General features: G+C 42.8%; 2 protein-coding genes and 1 non-coding gene across 7 annotated transcripts in view; 1 reads left to right on the top strand and 2 right to left on the bottom strand.

The window, feature by feature from the left end:
* The window catches only part of EEF2K (eukaryotic elongation factor 2 kinase), a 33,368-nt gene extending 24,762 nt beyond the window's left edge, over positions 1-8,606 (bottom strand). For 3 of the 5 annotated variants that reach the window (XM_075165168.1, XM_075165173.1, XM_075165171.1), the window contains exons 1-3: positions 8,520-8,606; positions 2,549-2,616; positions 1,432-1,756 (exon numbers count right to left, since the gene is read on the bottom strand). In XM_075165168.1, the coding sequence (XP_075021269.1) occupies positions 1,432-1,677 (246 nt within the window). In that variant the 5' untranslated portion in view covers positions 1,678-1,756; positions 2,549-2,616; positions 8,520-8,606. The remainder of the gene's footprint in view (positions 1-1,431; positions 1,757-2,548; positions 2,617-8,519) is intronic. The other 2 variants (XM_075165169.1, XM_075165172.1) reach the window with 2 other exon arrangements.
* A 3,802-nt stretch (positions 8,607-12,408) lies between these two features.
* TRNAL-UAG (transfer RNA leucine (anticodon UAG)) lies at positions 12,409-12,490 on the top strand. The gene has a single exon. It is a non-coding gene; the product is annotated as a tRNA-Leu (tRNA).
* Positions 12,491-14,073: 1,583 nt separating this feature from the next.
* LOC142088993 (putative short-chain dehydrogenase/reductase family 42E member 2) lies at positions 14,074-24,238 on the bottom strand. Its single transcript, XM_075164867.1, has 11 exons — positions 23,897-24,238; positions 23,273-23,368; positions 22,219-22,276; positions 21,471-21,589; positions 20,432-20,507; positions 18,896-18,978; positions 17,527-17,664; positions 16,459-16,524; positions 15,728-15,791; positions 14,937-15,010; positions 14,074-14,322 (listed from the first exon to the last, which is right to left on the bottom strand). Exons 1-11 carry the CDS (start codon positions 24,236-24,238, stop codon positions 14,074-14,076), a joined length of 1,365 nt encoding a protein of 454 aa, XP_075020968.1.
* Positions 24,239-27,602: the final 3,364 nt, after the last annotated feature.

Raw genomic sequence — 27,602 nt, 5'->3', positions numbered from 1 at the left:
TTATCAGTCCTGGCTGTCTGCTTCCCTCTGTGTTGGAAGTCACCATTTCTGCAGCTTAAGCAGCAGATGGAGACTCGCCTGCTCCACATCTCAACCCAATGCATCTTATCTGTGATAGGAGCTAAAATGCCAAACTAGACATTGTGGAGCCCAAAGCACGGGTACATGTATTCTGCAGGAGCAACATGATAGCTTAGGAAGGAGGAAATAATTGCAATTTCTTAAGTCCTTATCAGTTTTATCTCAGGCCACATGACTCAGAACTCACACTGCAAACCCAGAGGCAAGTGTTTAGTACGTGCTAAAATGTACACACAAATGAAGACTAAGCTCCCTATCAGGTCTTACTTGCTCAGCACAGCATACACTAAAATCTGTCCCCTTGTCTATATTAAACTTCTACTCTTCATGTTCCTTAGGAATATGTATCTTTTAACGTTTCTATTAACTAGCCTTGGTAAAAATCTTACTGCAGACAAGACATTTTCACTTTTAATGTGTTACTGAACATGTTAACTGACTGAAATAAACCATCTGGTATCTCTCCAGGAATAAAGCATGCATTAGGCACAACCAAGATTTTAGACTATCTATTAAATAAATATTATGTTAATATTTATAACAAGAAATGTGTTAATAAAACACATTAAATCCTAGTCTAGACAAAATCTGAGAGACATGCCAGTTTACCACAAATGATGCATATTTGGAATATCTAAGCTATAGAGTGAATGTCACTTGCGTTCTTGAGGCCTGTGGGTTCGTCTCCCTTTGCCTGGCCTGATCTGTGCAAAGGGAGCCGAGTGAACAGGACACACTGCCAAGGAAGCACCAACTACGGCCCCTTGGACCTCTCTGCAATGCTGCAATTGCTGTTCATTTTAAAAAGGTCAGATACTGCTCAAGTACACTGTCAGGAACTATTGCCAGTGTGACACTTCATACCCAAGCATGAGAGTCAACATGTTAAAAGCTCCTTAAGAAGGAACTATAACCTGAAAACCTATCATTACAATTTTATCACTTACAATTTTATTTGTCCAAATAAGAATATTATGGACTGTTAACTGTGCTTGGCAAAATCCATAATAAAATATCTTCTGCCAGGCCCCAATTTAGCTTACAACAAGTATCATCTTTTAAATCTCCCAATCAATGTATTGCTTTTTTAATGGTTTGATCATAACGGCAGTGAATTGTTCTCCTGGAATCTGCTGCCTTTGTAGATGAAGATCTCCACTGAACTAAAAGAGACAATAAGCAATTCAATGGCAGTGTCAGACTATTGGCTTAATGGAATTAACTGCAGGTCTGGAAAAAACAAATGTATTTTTTCATTGAAAAGTGTTAGTTAGAAGAGATGAAGCAGTTAGAGAATCTCTCATGCCAACTAAGTAAAACCAAAACCTTATTGAAGGAGCCAATACTTACCTGAAAGCTAAAGGAGTTTCTAGGAGAAGAGCTTGAACTGTACTGTTCAGTTTTTGCTAAGTTGCTATAATAATTGTCAACTTTGATATTAGCAGACTTGTTAGAAACTGGATCATCAGTTATTGGACAGATAAAATAATTGTCTTCATCATCACTATCAACATCAAGATAATTTCCGGAGTTCGCTGTAGTTGATCTAGCATTATCAATCCCTTCCATACGAAAAATAAGGTCCTCGTCTGCCATGTTTGTGGCAGGTCAGTTTAACTCCCGCAATGATTAAAACAGCCACTATTCCAATGCACATGCAAATGGAGGGAAGAAGCTGGGTGGGAGAGAAAAAAGAAAAAGGGTTGTTATTAAAAGAACAAATGATGCATGAAACTGATGACAGCACACTGGCAGAAAAAAAATGATTTGCATATGGCTCTATAAAAATGATCCCCAAGTGCTAGATCTGGGTTTCCAGAAGGCACTCAGTTTTTAAGTTGCTACAAGATCGAGAAAAGAAGATAACAAAGTATAGAATAATACTATAAAATCTGAGGGACTGCAAACACCACCTGCTGCCTATGGCTGACATTTGTTAATGCTCCTATCTCCTCCTCCGAATGTTTTTATTCTTCTTTATCTGAAATGCTGACTTTCACAACACTGGTCTTAGAAACTCGAGGGAGTTTTACCTCGAACACCACAGTCAGGTTTTCAAATTTTTTCAGGATAAGTCTTCTCAAGGATATTGCATACAAAATTAATAGCCAAAGAAAGTATTATAGGGACAACATAGAAAATTGTCCCACCACTGCCAAGATTTAAGTTGGCTTAAATTTGAACTTTTTAGTAGCTTCCTGGATCCTAAGAGAACAGAATAGATAGGGTTTGGCTTCTCCTGGGTCCTGGCTCCAAAGTAAACTAAGCAAACTGAAAGTAAAAGCAACAGTGTGAAGCAGACAGGTCATGGGTTTTTATTAAAATCTGATCAACTATTTCTAAGCCCAGAAGGTGACATTCTAGGTAAATATTTCACTGAGGCATTCTGACACATTAAACAATGTTAGAATAAACAATACAGGGAGTTCCATATGGGTATCAAAACTGCAGCTGTCTCCCGTCTTACCGTAACTTTTCCAAATTAGTGACACCAGTTTCAGGGAGGCAGAGCACAGGCACTGCACAACCCAACTCCTGCAACAGACGTGGTTAAAAAAAGATAGGTGAATCATGGAAGTATTTTTCCTGGAGCTCGGTTTCCACCCCTGGAGATCTTACAACAGGAACATGCCCAGCAGCCTCCACCCAAGAAACGGTTTGTGATGATTCAGCAGAACTCAAACAGAAATAAGCTCCTACAGTCCCAAGCTAAAGGCGGCGAGTATTGTGTCCTTCACACATTACCAGCCATACAGATGCAAACAATTTCCGTTCTTCCACATTTCACAGTCCGAAGCCACTGGTGGCAGGACACCAACGCTGACTTTCAGAGAGAAGAGTTTGCCAGTTTCTAGACCTATGAAGTCTCCCCCTTCCACCCCACAACACAGCTTCAGCAAGGAGGCCTCTGAAACACAAGGTGGCAGGTGGCCATGACACCCCTGGAGTAGAGCAACATTGCCCCTTCTGTGCAAGGTCTCATTTTAGTCCATCGTATATAACATAAGCTGCCAAGCAGAAGGCTAGGGATATACGCCTGAGTAGGAAACTGGTGTTACCTGCCAGCATCCCTGCCTGCCATTCAGTGCGGTGCCTTTGCTTCACAGTGCTTCTCTATAGCTCAGGCTACCTTTCCACACTGCCAGGCTATTTCCCAGATACTTTTGCACTTAAAAGCTTGCACTTTTTTCCTCTGAACTCTTGTCCTTTTCCTGCTGAGCCCACTTGCACGATCAAGTACACGTCTATGGAGGTTTCTAGATATTGAGGAAGGTATGAACAGACAGAGTGGAACAGGTCCATGGTTTGTCTAAGACCAGCTGCTTCAAAGAGCAAAGAAACCTTCGCAGAACAATAATCCATCCCTATTCACATGTTTTTCTAATTGCTGATAGTTCACATTTTCTGAAACTTTGTTCTCATTAATTGCACTAACTCTAGGTTTCAGAGTAATCTCCTGAAGCCTCTAACACCTGTCTTTGTCAAATTTAATGACTTTCTGTAATGACCTTAATACCCAATCGCATCAAAAGCCCAGACCACACTAAAGAGAATACACAGACTGAAGTGAAATGACCTTTCTGCCACACACTTTTGTTAATTGCTTTTTCTTTTGAGAGCACAACAACATATTGATTACCCCTATGACCACATCCTGCTTGGAGCTTTCCAGGTCACTCCACCGTTTCCTGTTGCATTTTTATTAGTGCTGAGGTCAATCAGCAAATCTGATCACAACCAAGCTGACAGCAAAGAACAACCTGACTCATTAAAATTCACCAGGAGAATCTAATGCCTGAGCAAGAACCCAGTGGGCATCAATACAGCACAGCTTCTTTCACACCACAAGTACTGCGGTGAACTGGGGTCAGGTCTGTAGAGCAGCACGGTTGTGTTGAGGGTTTGACACCCTCACCGTCCGCCTCTCGGGGATTTACTTCAGACTAACTCCATTCTGGTCTCAGGGAGTGGACACCACCAGTGGCTGTGTTATGTTCTCCAGTTAAGTTTCATGCACAAGGGGTTTAGTTTGCAAGCTCTGAGACTGCTTTTCAACACGAATTAAAGTGCAATGAGCTGAGATGATCAGGAGAGTCGCTTCAGAAGCACTTTTCAGATCACAACAAAAAGCCAGTGTAGGCTCAGCCAGGGGAAGACTGGAAAGGGACAGACACACAAGGGAGTGGCTACTGCTTAATTTTACTGTACAGTTTTCTCCTTAAAAATAATAAAGCAGATTTACAAACCACACCATGACTCTTCAACCACTATCGGTGCTTAAGGGTATTTTCTTTGAAGCAGTCAGAAATGAGTAGCACAAGCACAAACTTCCAGGCCCACTCAAATTAATGGGAATATTTTCTCCTCATTTTAGCTTTGATTATTCACATTGCTCTGCTGCATGAAAAACAGGAAGGGGTTAGATGAATGCAAAATAATCATCCAAATCTTCACATGGATTTAGCTGAGTTTAAACAAATATTTGCTGGCAAGTCTGCTGCAGTGAATTTTGCTGGCTCTTCAGTCAGGTCTGCCTGTTTTGTTCTTGATTAGAGGGCAGAAGTAGACTACACAAAGCAGCATATCTTGATTTGTTTCACATGACAACCTGAACTAGTTGAAGATGTCCCTGCCCACAGCAGGGGGGTTGGACTAGATGACCTTTAAAGGTCCCTTCCAACCCAAACTATTCTATGACATATAGCTTAAAATCCTTTTGGTCCTGGAGCCCTGAAAACAATGATTTGAGCTTGCAGAATACTGCACTTAATTTGTTCTCAATATTATATAAGTATGTCTTCCTTCTGACATCCATCTAATGGAGGTATCATCTGTTTTACAAGGTAGAAAAATGAGATGTAGGAATGATCAAAGCCCTTGGAAGAGGTGAAAGTCTATATAGATATTTTGAAAATACCTGCACCTACAAAATAGAGGATTAGTTAGAATTTCTCAAAATTTGGCCCTGACGCTGGCTGTGCACTTCTAAGTGTCCCATCAATTGCTTAGTTCTAGAGCAACCTCACCCAACCAGCTAAATCAGGGGTTTTCACAAAGCTAGCGTAAAGAGACAACTATAAAACAAGGTTTTCAGCTTTGCTTCACTAATATTCTTCAGCTCTGTGCATATTCAACCTTCTTTCTCCATGAAATAGTACCAGATAAATACACACCTACAGCAATATTCATAGCTGCAGACCTTACACCACAGCTACTGAGAAGATGGTCATCACAGAAACAGAGCCTTAACATATGGCAGCTTTCACCAGCAACATTATATTGTTGGCTACTGCCTTTCTGGCAGAGGTAGCATTCCCACAGCTCAGCTAGCAACACAAGTAACACCAGAACTCCACCTGTGTCAGGCAGCATCAGCTACAATAAACCACTGCTGAAGGAACCAACTCATCTGACTTTGCACTGAAGCAGCTTTGGCGCATTCATATAATCTGCTCTTCTAGCAAAGACCACGCGAAAGCCATCATTCCTGGAATGAGGCAGTAGCACGTAACTGGAAGGGGAAAGTATCCTCAGTTGCCACTATCATTTTTACTGCGATCGTCTTTAACTAGAGTCTAACGAGTATTTGAGAACGTTATCCTCTACTGCTTGTCAGCACACACAAACAGCAGAAGTAAAACGATGCTTCAAGTACGGGACTAACTCCAGGATATACTGCAGCACTGGACTAGCCTCATTACCCACAGCTGCTGTCCTGCACTCATTTCTACTACTGCAGTAAAATACACATCAGCAGATCCATCAGGTCTGAGATGGTCCGAGAAGAAGCAGCAACAGGTATGCAGGTTTATGCAGCAGTGATTGCAAACATTCATGATTTCTGTGATTTGCTGTGTAAATGGAACATCATCACACAAATCAGTTTGTATTTAAAGCTAATGGTGTTTATAAAACTCTGTCAGTTTTTCTTGGAACCATACTTCTTGTAAAGGACTTGTGGTGTTTACTTTGGAAGTGTATTTACTAAAAACCGTCCTCCCACAACACGCTCTTTAAAACAGAATTCAATAACCAAACTTTAAACTCCACAAACACTGCTGTAAACCTCACAGTTTATTTGACCAAAAGCCCTATAAAAAAGCCTGAGCTTTATATTCTGTGCTTTTGAATCATGGCATAAAGCTGTACTATCTAGGAATCCCTGCTTCTATTGCCACTACGTTTGCATCATTTAGTCTTTAATATCCATTACAGAAGCTTTCCTAGGGCTAAAAAGCAGAGAGAGTCATTCTGCACGGAACCTAGCCTGCAAGCCTGCATTATCACACACAACGTGTAATTTAAACTACCCACTCCAATCTACTTTGAAAATTTATTCCATTTTTTTGATCAACCTTGTACTATGTGACTCAAAATGAAGATAATCTAAAATACAGTCAGTTATTAAATCTGCTCAAGTCTCTATTATTTTTTTGGCTTTTCCAATGCCTGCCTGAAGTATTTTTCTTTCTCTTGCCTTTATATCTGAGAGCCATACCCCCAGGAGGGGCAGGTGAGTTGCAAGGACAATCCGAGCACAGTGCATATGCAAACACAGATAAACAGAGGGGAAAATTCACATCACAGTGCTGGTAAAACATGACTTGTTTCTTGTCAGGTGTCTATTGTTATGAAACACTCCTGGTTTGGCAGGACCCTTGAGCAAGACCCCACAGCTGCCTCAGCATTGAAACCTGCCTTAATTCATCCCAAAGAGCTGAGCAATAGGACTGCTCTACTCTAGTCAGCAAAAGAAGGGACAACTGGGGCATCTCTACCTACTTCTTAGTGGCTGTTTCAGCTCAGACACAGCCCTCTGCACCACTTTAGCACAGGACAGGGGAACAGGAACTGCCCTAGAACAGAGGAAGTCCCACCTTCTCTTGTAGGGAAGCATTAAAGCAAGAGTGACTCCCCTCTCCCTGATATAACACTAAATCCCTTTTGGTTTAATGCCACATCAGCTGAAGCCATCTAGCAGGATACCTGTAACAGTAACAAGCAGTTCTTTCTTTTAAGAGAGAAATCGCTTTTTTCAGATTAACATTCATTCAAAATACAGATTTGAAATTTAACCTAAGGAGCTATACAGGCTGTGCACCTTACAATGTATTGTTATCATCCTTATGAACTACAGACACAAAGATATATAACATGGTCCAGAACAACCCCACTGCTATGTTAATGTCCTGTGGCACATTACAGAACTAGTGCACTTTCCAAACACCCAATTGACCCTTGTGAAGCAAACGCCTATTCTCATCTGCATTGCGCACTGCCAAGAAAACAGGTTTAGTGAGTCAAGGTAACAGCTCTGACAAAAAACAAGATTGAAAAACCCAGAAATGTCTCAACTCACTGGCTACCTTTGACAAACCCGTCCTTACCAAGTACAGATCTTCTAATGATAAGGCTTTACTTCAGGTCCCTTCCAGTGCATCACTACTGCAAACACCATGGCACAAATCACATGCAGTTTGTCTGCAAGCACAGCTGGGATAATGCACTGCATTAACCAGAGGGTATTAGAGAGCAATGATGCAAAATTCATTAAGCAAATGGGAGAGTTTGTCTGCACCAGCTCAGAGTACAAACCATTTGAGACTCAAAACCCTGTGCAAGGAAACACATTGCGGTTTCAAACACACAAATGGCTTTTCGGGCTGCAAGCAGCAAAGCACAGAAACGACCCTTCTGAGTCAAGTCCACTCTTCTGCCAAACATGCAAATGAATACTACGTTAGCGGTAGCCAAAACACGAGGGTATAAAGGACAAAAAAGGAACTTTCAAGATAACTTTAAAATGTCCTTCCATTGCCATTAATAGCTCTGTTATTTCAGCTGGCTTTAAATACACTGAACAATTAACTATCACTGACCTTTTGTAAGCATTTGCTCAGAACTCCATGTTGTTAATCAACGCCATGCTTTATGCGTTTATTGAAGCATTTGAAAAATTATCCAAATATGAACAGTCCTAGAGGCCATTACAGGCTGTCCCCACGTACTCAGCTAGCCCTTCACTGCCTGCGGACCACAGGCGGGCGGTTTCTGCCCGCCGCCCGCTCCGCACACACCAGCACCGTTCTCCTCCTGGGCTGTCCTACAGCTAGAAACAGGATTTGGGGACTTCTACACTGGGCGTGCCCTAAAATTAATTGCACTGTCCTGGAAACATATATGGCTGAAACTATTATCTCCAGGCGTAAGCGCAGGAGCGTTGCCCAACACAAAAATATCAGATTATTTTTAGGTCACCGCAGAAGCTCACGGCTTGGCCGCCGGCCTCTACAGGCTATAACCGCCACGTTCACCGTTTTCTGTAACTAAAAACCCCCATTCCGCCCTCCGCACTTCACCCCGCGAGCAGCCTGGCGACAGCCTTCGCGGACCCGACTCCCCGCCGGTGTCGGCCCCCGCACCGCGAAGGCACCTACCGGGTTAGTGCAGCCCAGACCCGCCGCCCCGGCCGGTGCAGAGCGCTCCCGCTGGCATCGCGCCGCCGCCGCCCGCCCCACGGCAGGCGGGCGCGCAGCCGCCCTGCTGAGGGGAGGCGGGCAGCGGAGCCGCCCCTCGCCTCCCGCCGGGCGCCGCCTTCCCGCCCACCGCCGCCCGCTCGTAGCCTCACACCAAGCTGACACGGGGAACGTCCCAGACACTTTATTCCTGTGAGAAAAACGTTGAAAATTCGAGGAGAAAAGCCCCGATTAGCGGTGTTAGAGACGGGGGAATCCCAGGCGAGAGGGAGCAGGAGGGAAAGCGGCTGTGCTGAAACCCCGCATGAATCTCACAGGAGCAGCACCGAGTTTCCTTTCATTTCTGCTTCCTTTGGGTTTGGAGCTGAAGGGTGGGTTTCCCGGGGCAGGTGCTCCCACGGGAAGGGCCCACTGCACGGCAGCCCCCCGAGGACCCCAGCCCTGGGGGAAGGCAGGGAGCAGACATAGGCAGTGACCGTGGAGCCCATGGGGCCTCCGTGCACTTCAGGTTGGCCTTTTCAGCTAAATTGCACGGCGCTCCATTTCCCCGTGAGAAATGACAGAAGTAGGCACCAGATTTCAAGGTCCAAAGGCTTCAGATTTCCTCAAATCATCCACATTTGCTTTCTTCCTAAAATACTGGCCTTCTGACTTGAAAATGCCCATGTTTAAGCTTTTCCTCAAGCTAGAATTTGTCGAAAATTTAAACAAAACTCCTTATCCTTTCATGGGTTACATGGAAATTAATGTAAATAGGTTCTGGCTTAATTGTATTACTTGGCAGCCTGCAAAGAGTCTGCCACTTTTACTGTTGTTGAATCTCTTATTCATGTAAATAATCCTCATTAGTCCTTTTTACTGTGGGTAGCGGTTACAAAACTGGAAGATAGGAGTATGTCCTTCGCGACAGACAGACCTGTCTCTGGCAGCATCGCAGACAGAAGAATGCACAATCCCTCTGCTCTCCAAAGAGGGAGGCAACAGAGAGAAATGCTGCTGCACCGCTAGTGCTGAGATAATCTTCAGGAGGAAGATTACTATTATTTAATTAAAAACACACAGAGCAGATGCTCTGACTCTCTGCCAGGAACACCCGCCTGCCACCACCATTACTTGGATAAATTAAACTGTATCTTAGCTTGGGGACTGGAGGGAGCAGCACATGCGTGCAGGAACGTCGCCTGCAGTTTGAGGGTACCTGTAATTTTGGCAGCAATTTCCAGCACTATGCTGAGGGTGCAGCCCTCGTTTGAGAATATAAAGCAGAGACTTGACTGAGCCCCCGTTTAATGCTGCTTCCTACAGGCACATTTCTGGGTAGCCTCAAATTCATGCAGAGTTTAAGCTCAAATTAAAAACATTTACAAGGTTTGCAGATTGTGCAGAAAACCTCTGAGGTCCTATTCATCTCCCAGCTGCAAATCACTGTTGTAAGTATTAATAACTATAAAAAACTGAGCACTTTTGCCCCATCAGCACCAGAATGTGCGTCTGCCCATTTCTCATTCTGCAGGCAGCCCGGCTGAGCACCCTGGGGAGAGCAGCACGCGGCAGGGCTGCCATCAGGATGCCTCAGAGCAGGGCCTGGGAAGAGGCCAGACTCATCAAATTAATGTTGAAGGCCTGGTGGAAGCCAGATGCCCGGTTCCCACTGCATGAAAATGTGTCGATAAGGGTTAAAAAAATCACCACCTGCTATTGTAGGCTACTGATAACAGTCGAATACTGTTACCGGTGTGATATATGAGCACAACTGAACAAGTCACAAGAGTAACTGGCTTTAAACTCATGTAAATACACAGCCTTGTTTTGGACTAAAAGGGACCCAGTTGCATACGGCTGTATTATGCAGTATATCCTCATGGAGAGTGTTCTGCTATCTTAGGAACATGGTTCGGTTATACCGTCTCAAGCTACACATTTCTCATGCTTTTAAATAAGCCAGTTCTGATACCCTGATGCAAGGGTGTAATTATTTTCAGGTTTAAGCCTGGTGCTTCTCTCCTCTATAACATTTTCTTAAAGAACAAGCAGTGATGATGAAAAAGTGTTTGATGAAATACTAAGGATGTATATTGAAATTAGATATTAGCCCAGACATGCTGCATCTTCTAGTTTTAGTTTTCTGTTTAGATGTTACCTATTATATCCTTAACACTTAAAATAAATGTGAATCAAACTCCTTTTGTTTGAAAATATTAAAAATTAAATTTAAAATGGCAACCTAGGAAATTAGTGACCTGGAAGTCTAGTGTGTTGTTCTTTCATTTAGTATGCTCAGCAATGCATATACATATTTTCCAAGAGCATTGAAGCTTGTAACGTTCCAGTATGCTCGTGTTAAATGAGGTTCTGTTTAGAAATTGCTGTACTAGGGAACTGTGGTTTTTGAAAGGAAAAAGGAAAGCACACCCCAGACGATACTTTCAGAGCAATTTTGTTCTGCATTCATTTGAAAATCCAGATGACAAATTGCCTGTAAATCAATTAATTCTCTGACAATTTGTGCTTACATACTCCTATGACAGTCCCTTCTTACAAGGTAAATCCAGTTGGTCATAAACCTCACTTCAGCCATATGGTAGGTGCACGTAACATACGTGCATAAAACTTCCTGGAGCACTAGTGCATGACTTCCTACGGGAAGAGCAACGGTAAACATAATTTCTCTGTGTTGTTTAATTGCACTGCATTTAGTCCTGATGTTTTTAGCTCTGTCCACAAAGTAATTATACAAATTCCTTCTGCAGGCCTCCCAGAATAAGAGAATTCATCTTTCTACTCACCAGTGACAGCCTGGATCTGGCTCTGGTTGCCAAACCCAGCTCCCTCATTGAGGTGGACAGGAAAAACACCTGCTTACACCATGCCCGAGCCCAGCAGCAGCAGGTAAGCGAGGCACCAATGCAGCAGGACAACGAGCTGTGTATGGACAGCCCTGGCCACCAGCTGCACTTTGCACCGGCCTCTGCAGCTCCCTGTTGAGCAGCACAGAGATAAAGGCAGCCAGGGCCCTCCCGTTTCGGGTGGGAATGGTTCAGCTGAAGACACTCTGCGCTGCCAAGTCAGCAGCTGGCGGGGAAGGTCGCTAGCCCCGCGGCGTGCTGGCAGCTACGGGGGGCCGGGAGGCTACCGCCTCCCCGAGAGAAGGCGGGGGGGAGGGTCCTGTTTCTGGGGCCGGGGGCACACCGGACCCGCTTCCTGGCAGGGAGGTGTGTGCAGACCTGCTCTTGCGGCTGCAAAGGCATCAGTGAAGGGCTGCCCTCGTCCCTGCGTGGCCACGGCAAGGACGTCCCTGGGGTGGCGGATGCAAAGCCCTCCCGAGGACGAGCTGGCACTCCACCGCTGCTGCTGCTGTGGGGAACAGGCCCCCAGGCAGCGGCTTGCCGAGATGCCGGCCTGTGCCTGCCGCGGACAAGGTGCCCCGACGCGCAGCCCGACGGCCGCGGCCCCGGGAGAGGGCGACAGGGCCGCGCCCCGGCCTCCCCCGGCGGCGGCCGCGGGTCCGGGCGCAGCGCGGGAGGCGCCCAATCCACGTGGGCAGCCGGCGCCGGGCGCGCGGCAGCGGCGCCACCTGTCGGGTGCGCGCCGCCGCGGGGAGCCCGCGGGGCCTCGGGCGGGGGACGGGCCCCGACGTCGCCCCCGGCAGCCCCGGCTGTGGAGCCCTCCCCGGAGGGGAAGGAGGCCGTGCCCGCTGCAGCAGTTGCGTCTCCCGGGCAGGGAGGGCGCCGGTCGCGCCGGAGGGCGTTGGGGTAGCGCAGACACCGGTGGGCAGCGTGTGGGGGTGGGTGGGGAGAGCGGCGGCACCGCCCCCCTGAAAGAGGCCTGGCGGGCGGCTGAGCAGCCAGGCGGTAGCGTGGCCGAGTGGTCTAAGGCGCTGGATTTAGGCTCCAGTCATTTCGATGGCGTGGGTTCGAATCCCACCGCTGCCAAGCTGTTTTGTCCCCGCCGCGGCGGCGGCTCCTTTTCGCCGCCTAGGCCAGCGAGGCCGCCTTGGCGGCGAGCGGGGGCGGCCCGGAGATAGAGCGGCCTTCGCTGGCCGGGCCGGGCGCGGCGCCCCGCGGCCGCTGGGGGTGGGTGGGTGTTGGGAGATGCCGGTGACCGGCTCGTTTTCGATAGAATGTTGCGGTATGTGCTGGGGAAAGTGGCTTCTCCTCCTTGCGTGTCTTTGGCTTAAAAATAAAATCAGAAATACTAATTTTCGGCAGTTCTGCCTCCCCGTGCTGTGTTCGAGTTACTGCACCCTCAACCCGCAGGCCCTGCATCGGGCCTTTGCTGCCTGCTCCGGCCTGAGGCGCTCTGACCTCCAGAATTCTCAAATCCATCTATGATTCCTCCCCCCACCCGCCCGCCCGATTCCTCTAGATCTCCCGTCTCATCCCCGGTACTGTCTCCCAAGCTCGCTCCTTCTGCTCGCACCGTGCTCCTGATTGTTCCCTCCCCATGTTACAGGCTGGAAAAGGTGCAGATGGGAGGCAGATTGCTGTGGTAAATCGCCAGCATGAGTGGCGGGTGGGAGAGAGTGGAGCCTTCCGGACCCGCGGCTGTTTAAGCCCATTTTAGCTGAACAGTAATTCAAAAAGCACATTTTTCCACTTTAGCTACTGCAGGGATTTGCTCAGTACAACTGCTATACTTTAGAAATTAGGTGCTAAAACATAGTTGTACTTAAAGTTCAGCGGATAAACAAGTAAACTGTATTGTTAGTTGTCCTCTCACTACAGGAGGTAAAGGAAGCAGTACAAAGATTAGTGCAACCCATAGTGGCAGATTCCTCTACAGTGACATAAATGCACTTAACTTATGTAACTTAATAACTTCCAATTTAACTAAAGTACACAGTTTTGACTCGTGAAAAACCATGCACGTACGCCCTAAGCCTCCAAACTGCCACGAGGTGCTGTCGCAGATGGCTCTGCACCCCAGGGGTAGGGCGGGGAGCGGTGCTGAACAGTGTGCACAGCGGCTGACTTCAGCAAAGTTTCCAGTACACTTTTATTTTCCTTCATATGTGGTGACACAGCTAATTCACAAAAGAAATTCACACAATGTGAACTCTCTCTGTACGGCTGGTATGTTTATTTACAGTAATCTCTTCTGTCTGCCCCTTTGCTTGTTCTTCAGTTCCCCAAGGTAGTGAGCCATGGCAGCAGCTGTGGTCAATCTTTCTCCTTATTTTAGCCATTTTTCTTCACTGGTGAAGCACTGCAGGCTGGCTGTAGCTCTTGTTCCTTCTGCAGGTTCTCTCTCATTTACTTCAGCAATCAATTTGGAAAGTTGTTTTTTTGGTGTGAAATAAAGAGAGGCTACAATCTTGACTCCAGTGTGTTTCAGTGATTTGGCCGTAATTGTTTACTGTATTTTAATTTCTCAAGTACAGCTACTGATATGTTACAATTTTGTTTTTAAATCTAAAAATAACTGCCTGTTTATTGCATTGGGGCCAGGAACTATTGTGGAGATTAGAATGATCCAGGTAGCAGTACTGTGACTGAGTACGTGCAGTTTATGCAAGTCAGTGTTGTGTTTCTTTAAAAAAATGCAAAACTGAAAGGCCATCAAATCTTAAAGAAAGAAAGATCAAACCTAAACTAACAATTAAAGTAAGTAAAACTTTGAGGAAGATGTGATGATTCTGGGCTTCCGGTCTGGTTTTAATGTAATGGTCCACAGAATCAGCAAATGCAAACTTCTCTGGGCTGTACCCCAGCTGACTCTGTGCCTTGTCTATTCGAAATGTATGAGTTATAGAAATGTTCTGTACCTGTAGGGCAAAAGAGTCAACATACAAAGATATGAATACATAGGAAATTGGGACAAAGTCTGTAAATGGTAGCAAAGACACAGTTAAAGGAAATGTAAAATACCCCCCCAACATTATATCAATGTCCTATTGACATATGTCACATATTATTTAAAAAATTGTTTACTCAAAAGAAGAATCTTGAAAGCCCAGAGGCAGTAAAAGCTGCAAAGCAGAATCTTCTAGTCTTGAAAACATCCATAAAAAATGTTCTGCACTCTTGTTTATGTACCTAAGGAGGCAGATAAAAGCCGTCTCTTAGGTGCCTAAATATCTTCAGGAATTAGGGCCCAAGTGACCAGCCAACGCCATACCGGATACTGGGCCTTGGAAGGAAGGAGCTGAAGCAGCCTCTTCCAGATTGCAAGCATAAGCTCTTGTCTTTTCAAAGATTATGGTAACGAGCATAATATATTGCCTAAAATGTATGATGCATATATTTGCCCTGGAAACTGGAGGCTGAAGTAGTACTGGGTGGGTTTTACTTTCTACTGACTTAATCTTAAATTGTACTTCAGTATTAACATGTATGTAAGCATTCTGTGAGAATTAAGGGGAGTTTACAAAGACTTTACCTCTTTTCTGGTCAGCAGTGGGGACAGTTCAACAAATGGCTTCAGCATCAGATGAAGGTATTCCATTATCATGGCTGCGTAACAAAAGATTTCTACTTGAGGTAAGAAAGGTACATCGCTATGCCATTATGATTTTGGCATATCTCGCACTGTATGATAGTGAAGGATAATCGCATGCCTAAGAGCTCAGGGCACCATTACTAACATCAACAGGACTACTTGCTCACAAGGGGGTGGATTTAATCTTAATACTTCAGTCAGCCTGAATTAGGGCGCTTGTGTAAAAAGGGGTTTGGAGGGTTGGTGACAGGTCTAGTGAAAAGATCATGAGATTTCATAAAAAATGTGGTTACAACAAAATACTCGAACTGAGATTCTGTCTTAGCTGCACATGGGGGTCGATTCTGGAGAGAGCATGGGATACAGGAGAAAGAAATTTACCCACACAGCAAAGCAGATACTCTTCAGCGTATTTCATGAAGTCATGGATTTTTACATTTAAATTTTTATATTCATACCATTAACTCCACAAAGTTAATCATCTGTTAAGTCCTACATAAAACCTGTTTTTGTGGGACTTACTGAAATAACAGATCATTCTGGTTTCAACACACTGCATAGAGCTGAACTTCACCCCTTACTGCCGCACACTAGGTGAGCCCACAGCATATTATTTTTATACATGAAACTGAAAAATGTGGGCAAATTAAAAAAAACCCAAAACATTATATTACAATTAGGAATGAGGGTAGTGTGGACAGGAAAGAGAAATGTTGATAAAATATTTTTACCTGATGCATAAACTAAGGAAGTAGGAATACGTATCCGTGGTTTACTCCAACCTAATCTTTCAAACTGAAAGAAATTTAAAAAAACAGTGAAAAAAACAGAAACCTCAAACAAGTGTTAAAGTTGCGATACAGAAGATATTTGTGGAAATATTTACTGATAAAACAGGAAAAATCATCACTGCTGTTAGTATTTGAGTTTTCATTTTTCAGGAGATTCCAGTTAAATGTCATATGCAGACACTATGTAATTTTCAAGTGGCAGTCTTAAAAAAAGGAAAAAAAAAGTTTATAATAATAGATTGAAATGCTGGTACCTAATTTAACATTGTGGCATATTTATGGTTTTGAGTGCATCTTTAATAATAAAATGATCTTTTGAAAAGAATGTATATTACAGATTAATAATTAGGATTTATAATTTTTGTCCACCCAAAATAACCACTGTTAACAGATGCACGCCCAAGAAACGAAGAGAACGGCAACTGAGAAGAGGATACTGGTTTAGATAATCCTTTGGTCTCAGTGAAGACAGTTGCTTCAATGCAATATTTTAGGTGGGCTTTGTAACAGTGCGAATCACACTGAACTTCAAGCAGGATTTAAAGCCACATTCAGAACGGAACTCTTACACCCAAAGCAAACATACCAAATGTAACATGCACACAAAAGCTGGAGTTGTGTACCGTCAAAGAAATTAATGTATTTGGAGATAAAGTATATGTTGTACGTACAAGTGGAGCTAACCATTCAAAAAGGTTGAATTTTTCGCCATCATTAATGAAATACACCTGGCCACTCTGTTAAAGAGGGAGAGAATAGACAAGTTAGTAAAAATAATACAGCATATATATTGATTTCTTTATCTCATTCCTTATGAATAACTTAAAAATAATACAGCAATATAAAATATGCATGGATGTACATACAAGCCAACAAACTATCTACATGTGTTTCAATCAGTTGCACTAATGTGTGCAATGAAATTGGTGGACAAGTGGTTTATGTGATTAACATGCCTTGGTATAATTGATTTATTACAGATGTGCCGTACACAGAATGGCTATACCAACTATACAGAGATTACCAAATGCACTGAAAGTGGTGCCATATCTAACTTGTGCTGTTAACACATATTCACCAAATGGTGGGACATGTTCTGCTCTCAGTCTAGTTGAGACTCATTGAAATCTGTAGGACTCCATCTGTGTAACCAAGGCATAAGCTACCTTTTGCTTTTAGGGTTTTAGAAAAAGTAGGTTAATCTACTTTGAAAATCTTTTAAATATACTTTAAGGGTAATGCTTCTAGGTTAAATAAAAAACTGTCTTTACAAGGAGGAAAACAGTTGCAAATATTTTTTAAATCAATGAACCCAAATAAAATGTGCTTTTATTTGCATATGGTATGGAAGAACTGATTATCACAGTTCAGAATATTAAGTCTGGATCTATATACAGGGGAACAGGGGATAAATCTGCCTGAACTTCCAGTTTCATTTCTGACATAGCAAACATTCTTTGGTCATCTTCCAGAAATGGCAAATATTATATTACAAAAATGCAAAGATGGAGATATTCTTACAGAACGAATATTCCAACTCTTAACACACTGCACAGCCAATGCTGCCAGGTCCCATACTGTTCATAGCACATTTGTCAAATAAAAAGAGAGACAACAACATAAGTAAAGGACCATAACACATACATTAATTACTGCTACTACAGTAATTACTATAGTACAGGAAACAATGGCAGGATCCACTGTCAAATGAAAACTGTGGTGCTTTTATGTTTACTTACAGCTATGTAGTTCTTTTCAGGGGTGAGAGCTTCAGCAGCTAGAATTTGAGCTTGCACAAGATTCTCTGCATGCACCCAGTTCATTTTAGCAGAAGGATCCCCAAACTTGAAGCTAAGTAGCCCTCTCTCAATGTTCTTCTGTAGACATAAACAAACACGAAACCAAAGCAAAATGGGTTTTAAAATGAGGCACAGTGCACTGTCTTGTCCAGCTAAACGTAAGTTTGTCTCTACTTAAAAAAAACCCCATGAATCAATTAAAAAGAATCAAGAGAAGTGCAGAGGGCTCTAAAAATATTGCTCATAAGGAAGGATCGAAGAACGTATTGAACACCATACGTCCTGAATTTACAAAAAATACAAGTCTATTCTAAGGATAAGTAAAATATTATATGGAAAGGTAAGATACCGTTCTGAATGGATCAAAAGTATTCACAAAATTGGATAAAATTTAACAAATAGCTTTGGCTGGAAAAAAATGGAAAGTAATGCTAGGTGTCACATTTTTCATTTAACAGGTACATTTTAGAAACTGCAAAATGTGACAGTTGCATAATGCCTTGAAATGGGCAAATAAGCTTAAAATCTTAAATCGAAATTTAAAAAGACTGTATTTTTTTCAGGGGCTAAAGAAAATATCTCAGGTTTAATTAAAGTGACATTTGCCATTCTTAATAATTAATTTATTTAGAAGCTGATAAAGTATTTTGGCTGACTTCAATATAATTCCCTACCTCAGCCACAAACCAAAAAAGTTTATTATGTGGGAAACTTGAATCTATTATTTCCTGAAAGCTGTGCATAACTTTATATTGTACTGATGCTTTTAAAATACAGGGATGACATTCTAAACACTGTACTAGTCCTACAATTTAAAAGACAGCAAGTAAAAAAGAGTAAAACCTGAGCACCTCAGCTGTTTGCCCTTTAGTAACCTATTGTACCAGAAGGTGCTTCCGACTCCTTAACTTGTTTCATTGGATAGTGAAAGCTGTTAATAGTTGAGACTGGAAATAAGATATTTTGCCGTATCTCTTTTCATTAATATTTTAAACCATTTGGTGTAAGTTGCATGCAAACAGACATTTGAAATATCATAGATTGGCCTGAATCTTATAATTATAGTAAGCATTAAATCATAAAGCTGGACTTACATGTGTTTGTATTTCAAAAAAAGGCTTTTTTAATGTACTATACGTTCTTTACAGATATATTATAGTACCTGTTAACAAAAATTATAATATCCTCAACAGACAATTGAATTGATGAATTGCTGCGCAATAAGAAGGTCAGTCAATTTATAACACAAATAAGTGATGCTGTTGCATATCATAGAAAATTCTGCTGATTAAAAAATTAAAATACATACTGCTAGCCTTGGCAAGAGTCTTTGCTCTTCTGGTCCATAGATTCCTGGTGGGCGAAGAACACACGTATAGAGTATCCCACCTCCTAGAAGAATTGATAAGACCATTCTTAAGTGACTTTCACATGACTACGTTATATCTTTGTTTGTATGAACCAAAGACTGTGATAGCGGAACTTACTCTGAAATGAATTAACTTCACCATCTTAAAAAATAATACACAGCAAAAGGTGTTGAATTAGTAGCTGGATATTAAGTTGGCAGAAGCAGAACATGCAAAATAGCAACATAAGATTCAGAGAAGTCCTGCCAGCATAGTCAGATTCCTAGAAATTACCAGTTATTTCAAAACCTCTTTCTAACCAGTCCTTTGTCTCTGTGCCGAAGCAGTGAATGAGCGTGCCAACTGTGGTGATGAGTTTGCTGAAGTGAGCAAGTTATTGGTAAGGAAGTGGAATGAAACCAACTAATCTCATCCAAAATTATTGATGGGAAACAGTGACTCACTAGCAGTACCAGATAGAGCTGAAGGCTTCTCAGTAGGCACAGCCAGCTCCCACTAGAACTGCTGTAGAAGCTCTTGATAACTTCAGTGGGAGAAAGTAAGGACCATTATAAAAATCCAATCACTTCCCAAGTAGATCATTGGCTGGTTCATCATCTGCTAATAACTGTTCTTAATAGTACTTGAAAACATGCAAAATACTCAATCCTGCTATGGCACAGAATCAAAATGGGATGTTTGGGACAATGACATTCTAGTTTAACTGAGAAATGCAGAACTGTGTGTTGCTCCTAAAATGAAGAAGGTCTTTGATGTGAAGAGCTGCTGAGAAAAGAGGAAAAAAGGAAAAAACCCTTTATTTTTAAAACTAATTCTATTGGAACGGAATGCCCGTCAATGACTTTATATCTCTTTATAGCCCTCTGCAAGTATCAAGTGAAGAGATTCTTTTCTGTAAGTTGTCTACAGCAAAATTTAGCTCAGTATCACTTGGTCACATAGAATCATGTTGCACTTTACATTAATTTGTTTTGCACTGGCAGTTATAGTATCTCACAGGTGAGCTTAAGTATTCAAGAGTATAACTGGCTTCCTCAACATGGAAAACTTTGGGAAGCACTAATAAATAATTCCAGGCTGTAGTATCAGGTGGCTTCTTCAGATTTTAATATATAACTTGGGGGGGGGGGCGCTAACAATTTAATCAGCATTCATGTTTTACTTATCTTGCATAATACAGTGACATTAGACACTTGGTTTTGTTTAATTTATAGCTGTCTTCAACTTTTCAATTAACATACTGAACTCATTGCTACCATGCTAAAACCTTTTATGGACACTATGGGAACTTAAAAACAATTAAAAGTGATTTTTAAGTTAAAATCTTTTAGTTTGTGAGAGGGGGTAGATAGCTTGATTTCATAATTGCTGGACAATCTTGTCCACTAAGGATTGATACAGGATACCAGATGTTAGTGAGGAACAAGAAGAGGAGAAGTAAATTCCACTATGAATTCACACTAAGACAAAAGTACCTGCTAGTGGGGTTCCATTAGCTGCTAGTACCATTTGTTCTGCAATTGATTTGCTTCTGGAATAATGATCAACATGCTACAGAGAAAAAGCAAATAAGTTTTTATCTATTCTTGAAACGACAGAGCAGAGGGGCATCTCTTCTCCACTAGTTTTTACTTAGCAGATGGCAATAAATACCTCAAAATAGAGAGGCTGTGGGGTATTAGTTTAGGATAAAACACATGCATATTGCTAAGGTAAGCAAGCATTTTTGTTTATGCAAATCCAGTTAATTAATTTCAGCACATTTGAGAAGCAATAAATATGTGTATGCTTTGAATGCTGTCAAGAATGTAACTGATCACCACTTTGTGATCTGGATTTCTTTTTCAGGTAACAGAAAAGTCAAAAGTCAATTTTTGAAGACATTACGATTGGTCTGAATTATCCTGTTCACTTTCTTGTGGCACTGTCCCAGAGAAAATAATATTTGATATATTATTCAAAATATTATTCAATACTTTCTCTATCCATCTCTACCTCTTGAAAGCCTGTGAAGTACTTGATGGAGAGAGGAGGGACACAAAAACCAACCGTGTATGCAAAACACCCAAAAGTACTTTCTCCTTTTTAATTAAATGCAATAAAACCATATAAAAATAGGCTGCTTTTCCATATCAGCTCTACATTGAATATATGTCATCTTCAGTAAGGGAGAAACAGAAAAATTATATAAATAATAAATGGCTAAAGAGGCACCAAGCCATATAACACAATCCCCATGTCCAGGTGGAATTTCGTTAATGTTAACGGGACACTGTATGAGTTATTTTCCAAAATCAAGGCCTTGATAGGAAACAAAGAAATATATACTGCAATGTACATAAAACTGATGTGTCAAGGTTGTGAATAGTATCTACGAAGACTGTAAAGAGTTTTCTTTCTTCTTTCTTGTACCTGGATTCTGGCATCAGGCAAAACACGGGCATGAAAACTCCAGGTTTTTTCAGAAACAAAGTAAACAAAGAGGAAACTTGAAAATATAATAAACGAAAATACCTTTTCAATTGGAAAATATGGCACAGTTTCCTCATCACCGTCGTCAATAGGAAGCCCTCCAAACACCACATTTACTGTACTGGTGTATATCAATCTAGTGATGTTCCTTTGTTTGCAGGCTGTGGCAATGTATAAAGTAAATTAGTTTAATGGAAACTGAAACAACATGGAAAACAACATGGTTTGTATGACCTTTTTCTGAGAAACTGTCAAATTTTAAAAGAGCAAATCCTTCCATTTTATGATTGGGTGATTTAAAATGCAAAGCATATTTAAAGGGAAGACATCAGTGTAGAACCAAGTGCTTTATAATCTGGCGCATCCTAATTTGGATGCTGTAAGCTAACACTATGCCTCTGGGAGGGCTGCCACCAGCCTACTGAGATGGGCTTCAGCTCTAGCCAGCTTCCAGCTCTAGCCCACTACCTGTGCACAAGCCATTAGATATCAACGAGGTTTACTGCTACAAAACACGCATGGAAATAGTTAATTCCTTACATGGATACGGATTCTGACATCAGGTCAAACATGGTTACAAAAAACTGAAGTAGTTGAACTACAGTGCTGGCTCTCATATCATAGCCCACAGCAGAATCGAGCACAAACCCCCCCAATGACATGTTTCCTTGTCTTCTGCCAAAAATGTAAAGTATTTGGCAAAAATTAGCATGTGCCAAAAAAGCCAACTGGCTTTTTCTAATATTTTGATATGCTATACCAACACCCAATGGCAAGGTTAGATACATACCATTAATGATGAATCTTGTTCCATCAATGTTTATAGTTTCAATCTTTTCTCTTTGTAACTAGGAAAATAAAGAAATTGTGCATTTTTGAATAATAATAAATTTTAAATTCAATAGGGGGACATTATAAATGTCCCCAAATAAAAGTAATGAGTTTAGTGCTTTGATTATAAAAAAGATCATTTGGACTGCTGTTTCAGACAAGAAGTCAAATCATTATTTTTAAACTATGACTGAATTTTTCTTGTATTTTTACAGACTAGCCAGCTTGAAGCGAAGAGAATTGTGTTGCTTCTGAACATACATTTCCAGTTATTATACATCTTGCAGCAATATTTTAAATATCCATGTTTCAGTAGCACTTCAGTGACCAGTTGCCTCTACCAAGAGCAATTCCAAGTATGCATTCCTCAGTTGCAAACATCTTTGAATGAGCTCTTCTATCCAGCCAAGGTAATTACCAAAGTTCCTTTTATTAAGTAAGGTAAGAAAGGGGGTGCGTGCGTTTGTAATTCTAACAATAAAAATTGTGGCTCAGAGTCCTACGTCCAGTACATCCTTACAGCTTTTTACCCAATGGCAAACAATTAAGACTTGAAATACAGCCGTTGTTATAATTTAGTTATATAAAAGAATTTATAATTTAATTCAGGCTTTATTCCTCCCAGTGACCTTACACCTAGGAGTTCCATGTGAAAGGCTTGGGGAAGGATCAGGGTTTTAGAGGGAACCAGCCTCCCTTGTCTTTCCTTTTGTCTTCGCACTATTTCAGAACTCTTCAATGCCATTTCCAACGGAAAAGCCCTCCCAGGGTGCTGGTGGAGCCTCTAAGGGGGAGGAAATCATTTCACAACTAGGAAAGCAGTACTGTAAGCAGACTGCTTGCAGCTAGCACTCCAGTTTGCACAGAGCAATTTACCAAAACAGCATGGACGTGGATTTAGGCTCTCGGGATAATTTGAAGAGAGAAAATCTGACATGCAGTGTTACAGCATCGAGTCTCTCACCCTCAGTGTGGACAGTCACACAGAAAAAAACAAAACTATTTGGACTCACTTGCTCTCTTCCTGACATTCCGTATGAAGCTACATGAAACACACAGTCAGCCCCTTCACAGGCTGCAAATATGGCATCATAATCCCTGATATCTGCCTGTAACACATAAGAAAAGATATTTGGACTTGAAATCAAAGCTGCAGGTTAGCATTTGTCATATAGTGGGTTAGCAGAGAGGGAACGCGTATATGTAATTGTACTTATGTACCTCCTGGGACTGAAAACTAGGCCCATTTCAGTACTTGCTGATAATCATACTTTTCTTCCATAGAACTCAAAAGACTTTAGAAACATTCGTTAAGCCTCATAATAACCCCTGTGTTCGTTCTACAGTGATTAAACTAAGGCATGGACGAGGGCAGTGACTGGGTCCTGAGGAGTATTTCCGAGTCAGGAGGTGAAGCGAGTTCTGTGCTACACATTACAGGCTTCACTGTTTTCCTTATTTCAGATATACTAAAATCAGTTGACCAAAAATCATGTAAGATATTCACACAGTTAAAATGGTATTGAAATTTGCAGTAATTTGCAATTAGGTATTTGGATTCTGTGAAAACTAGTAGGACATTATGGAAAAGGCAAATGAACTAACTTTGACAGTTGTGAAAATATAATTTAACATACCTGGACACACACTACTCCATTGGGAATTTCCCAGATAGGCTTGTGTATGTCATACAGAACAACAGAAGCTCCTGCGCTGGCAAGAGCACATCCCAGCTTGTATCCAAAGTAGCCTCCACCTCCTGTCACCACTGCTCTCATATTTTTTTCCTTCAGTGCTCCAGCATTTCTGTTCACTTTGGAGTTAGAGGTTGGGTGCCAGGGTGTTGCCACCCCACTCAGTGTACGTTTTCTGTCAGTGAAATCCTGGCTTCTATTATCAGAAACATGAAATGATTTCTTCTCCATGTTGAAAATTGCTCCAGAGCGCTCCTGAATGCAGACAATTTCAGTGAGTTTCATGTAAACAAGCTCTATTCACAGCAGCAAAGTTTTACTTTAATGCAACCTATTTATGAGAGATAAGGACAAAAGCAGAACACTAGCTGCAAAATTTCCAGATTTCAAAGATTTCTTTTAAAAGACCCATTTAAATTTTCTGCTTAGATTAAGAGTTTGTTTAATCGTAATTTTCACATTTTACAAACATTTAAAATGTCTGTATACTATATTAAAGACAGCATCCTGAAAACACGTAAGAAAGGTTGCATGTTTTAGACTAAATATTTATTTGCAAATGGTACCCAGAATAATAAAAGAAAAACTAAAAAAAATTTTCCCTAACACAGAGAACATGAATTCAAATGTTTTCCACAAATGGGTCAAATTAGAATAATGGTACAGACCATAATATTTTATTAGCAGAAGTGAAATTGCTGCCTATGTGAAACGCATCTCTTCGTCTTAGTTCAATTCGTTCTGGTCTGCGTCACAAGCTCAAAGACAATCTTTAGGGGTCACTTGTGCTGTAGGACCATACCTGAATTTGAAATCTTGAACTGTCAGGAAAACACTAAAGACGAACAAATTGCATTTAAGTTTCTGTGCTTAAAAAAAAGCAAGCAGGGCCAAGCAGAACAACGGCAGAATAAAATGTCCCCTAGAGCAAAACCGATCCTTAATGCTGCTTCCACTTGGCCCTGGTTTGCCATAAAGACAGACATCTGAGCACAGTGATGTTTTCGACTCCTTCCTAAGTAGCGGCAGCTGAATGTAAATTAAGGATACACTGTGTTTTTATCATTGGCAGTGGATGGAGTTGAGATACATGAGGATTTCAGAAGGAGAGAGGAACGCCAGATACTTACCTTACCTCTTTAGAAGGTGTATCAGAGAACAAGGCTATCAAACCCTCACTTTCCAGGGGAACTAGAATAAAATAATTGCTATGTGACAGAAAGGGTCAATGAGTATATTAAGAAAAAAGTAATAGCGAATCATTTATTTCTTAAGCGTGGAGGTTCTTTCTCATCCGTACAGCAACGGTTCAAGGGTTCATCACCGGCAGACAAGGCATTTTAGAGGCTGCAGCTACCGATTGCCGTTTCCCACATCCCTCCACGTGCCACAATAAAAGATTAAAGGTCACCCGAGCCCCGCAGGTATTCTCGCATCTCACTTGCAAATGCGCCCGGGGAAGCACGCTGCCAGGGCGGGCGGGCCGGCCGCCAGGGACACCCCTGCTCCGGTCAGCGGCCTCAGGGCTCCTGACCGCCCGGCCCGGCTCCCCGCGGGGCGCGGCCGTTGGTGCCGTTACCGCCCCGCCGGGGCCGTTGGGCGCCGCTCGGCGGGTGCCTGCGGGCCGCGGCTGCGGGGCCCGGCCGGGCCGAGGCGCGGAGGCGGCACCGGCAGATCCCCGCCGCGCCGCGGGAGGCTTGTCCCGGCCGGGCACTCGCCCCTGCTGCCCCCGCCTGCCCCCGCCGTCCCCCGGGGGGACGTCCCCGTGCGGCCCCGGCGGGTCCCTGGCCGGCGGCCCCTTCCGGGCAGGGGGAGCGGGGCCGGGTGGGCCGCACATGGGCCGCACCGGGCTGCTGGGGTCCCGGAGCACTCCCGGGTCCCACTCATCCCACAGCACCTCCAGCATCCCATAGCATCCCTGGGGTCCCACAGGCCCCCTGGGTCCCACTCATTTTGCAGCAACTTCAGAATCCCACAACCTTCCTGGGATATTGCTCATCCCACAGCACCTCCAGCATCCCATAGCATCCCTGGGGTCCCACAGGCCCCCTGGGTCCCCCTCATTTTGCAGCAACTTCGGAATCCCACAACCTTCCTGGGATATTGCTCATCCCACAGCATCCCTGGAATCCCACAGCATCCCTGGGATCCCACAGCACACTGGTGTCTCTTACCTCCGCGCGTCTTCATACAGCCACCACCACTGCAGGAAAGCATCCTGTCAGTGGCTAGGGCTCCGTCCACGCTGAGATACCCGTTGAACAGGTTGTTCAGGAAAAACACACCATCTCTTGGTTACCGGTTGTATGGTCGGTGGCGGGACATGGCTCGGAGAGATGCGGAGCATCAGAAACACCTGCAAAACAGCCGGAATCCCCAAAGAGGAAATAATCATAACCAAATAGGCACTAAGGCCCCTGCCCTCCCCAGCCGGCAGCGGGTCTCTGTTCAGCCCCGTGGTCACTCGTGCCTGGGAGGATGTGAAAAGGGTCAGGAGCTGCAGAATTTCAGAGCTACCCATCCCAGGCAAAAAATAAACTTGGAATACATTTACCTCTTCTGTTGTAGCTGTGCCATGTCTGAATGTTCATATTAAACTTTAATCATTTAAAGACACACTTGCGATTACGTTAGAGCATAAGCAACTCGAACAATAGCCAGCTTAAACTAAGACTCAGTAAAGACTGACAGAAGTGAGACAGTTGGCTTTTCCAAACCAATACTAAAAGTTGTCTTAAAACTTCAAATACTGGATCTGTAATAACGATAAATCCATTGAATGAAGCCAGTTAGTATTAATCAGTGCTGTTGTAACAGTGATGTAAAAAGCATCTTGCCTGAAATAACAAATCAGAGGTTTGGCATTACAGGACTGGAACGGCGCGACTCCACGGGGACGTGCGGCCACAAAGCCAGCGAATTCCTCGGTTGGTCCTGACTGAGGGGTATCCAAAAAAAGGCCAGAGCCTGCACTTCTCACTGGGCTGCACAACTGCCCGACGTCTCTTCTGAAAAGTGTTGGTGTAATTGGGGATGCAGTCCTGAGCTATTAGTCTAATAAAAGCAATATCTGAAAGATTCATAAATAACTAATTTAGAGCAAATTAAATGTTTGCATACCTAAAATGCTGGGAAGTAACTTTATACTTGTGGGTTTCTATTCTTCATTTCTAGGGAAACAGGGCTTATGCAGTACCTCCTGCGGTGCTTGCTCCTCTGTCAGTTAGCTTGCACCTCTATAGTGGTAAATTGTGAACTTAACCAGTTTTAATCAAACTTGACTAAGTGGATGAAGGTCTTATATATACTGAGTTTCTTTACGTTTCCTGACAATAGGTAGTCAGGAACAGGAGAGAGGGCTGAGCAGTGCCCCTGCTAAGGGAAAATGTACAGTGTGAGCTCAGTTTGTACGGACAAGGACAATCTCCAAATGCAAATCCATAAGAGACCTGGCTTTACTGCTTTCACTCCACACAGAACTATTTATTTAAAGAAGAAAAAGTAGAAAAAAAAGAGTGAAACAAATCTTTGCTCACGTAAGCTGCAGTGGTAATTGTGGTTGCTCACACATTTTCCTGTCACCGTGTGTTGTCTTTTACCTATAACGTTTTATTCTTGTAGGGTTGCTGTTAGCTCTCCTGTGTACCCT

This window comes from Calonectris borealis, chromosome 16, assembly GCF_964195595.1.
Source record: "Calonectris borealis chromosome 16, bCalBor7.hap1.2, whole genome shotgun sequence".
NCBI lineage: Eukaryota > Metazoa > Chordata > Aves > Procellariiformes > Procellariidae > Calonectris > Calonectris borealis.
The sequence above is the reverse complement of the archived record's forward strand: the minus strand, read 5'-3'. Positions and strand labels throughout refer to the sequence as shown.

What these genes read in the sequence shown, in the direction of transcription:
- LOC142088993 (XM_075164867.1), bottom strand. Translation starts at nt 24,238, where the DNA reads ATGAAACTCACTGAAATTGTCTGCATTCAGGAGCGCTCTGGAGCAATT. An exon ending in AACAAGATTCATCATTAATG is followed by an intron (nt 21,590 to 22,218) that starts GTATGTATCTAA and finishes ACATTGCCACAG; the next exon opens with CCTGCAAACAAAGGAACATC. An exon ending in CATATTTTCCAATTGAAAAG is followed by an intron (nt 20,508 to 21,470) that starts GTATTTTCGTTT and finishes TTTTCTCTGTAG; the next exon opens with CATGTTGATCATTATTCCAG.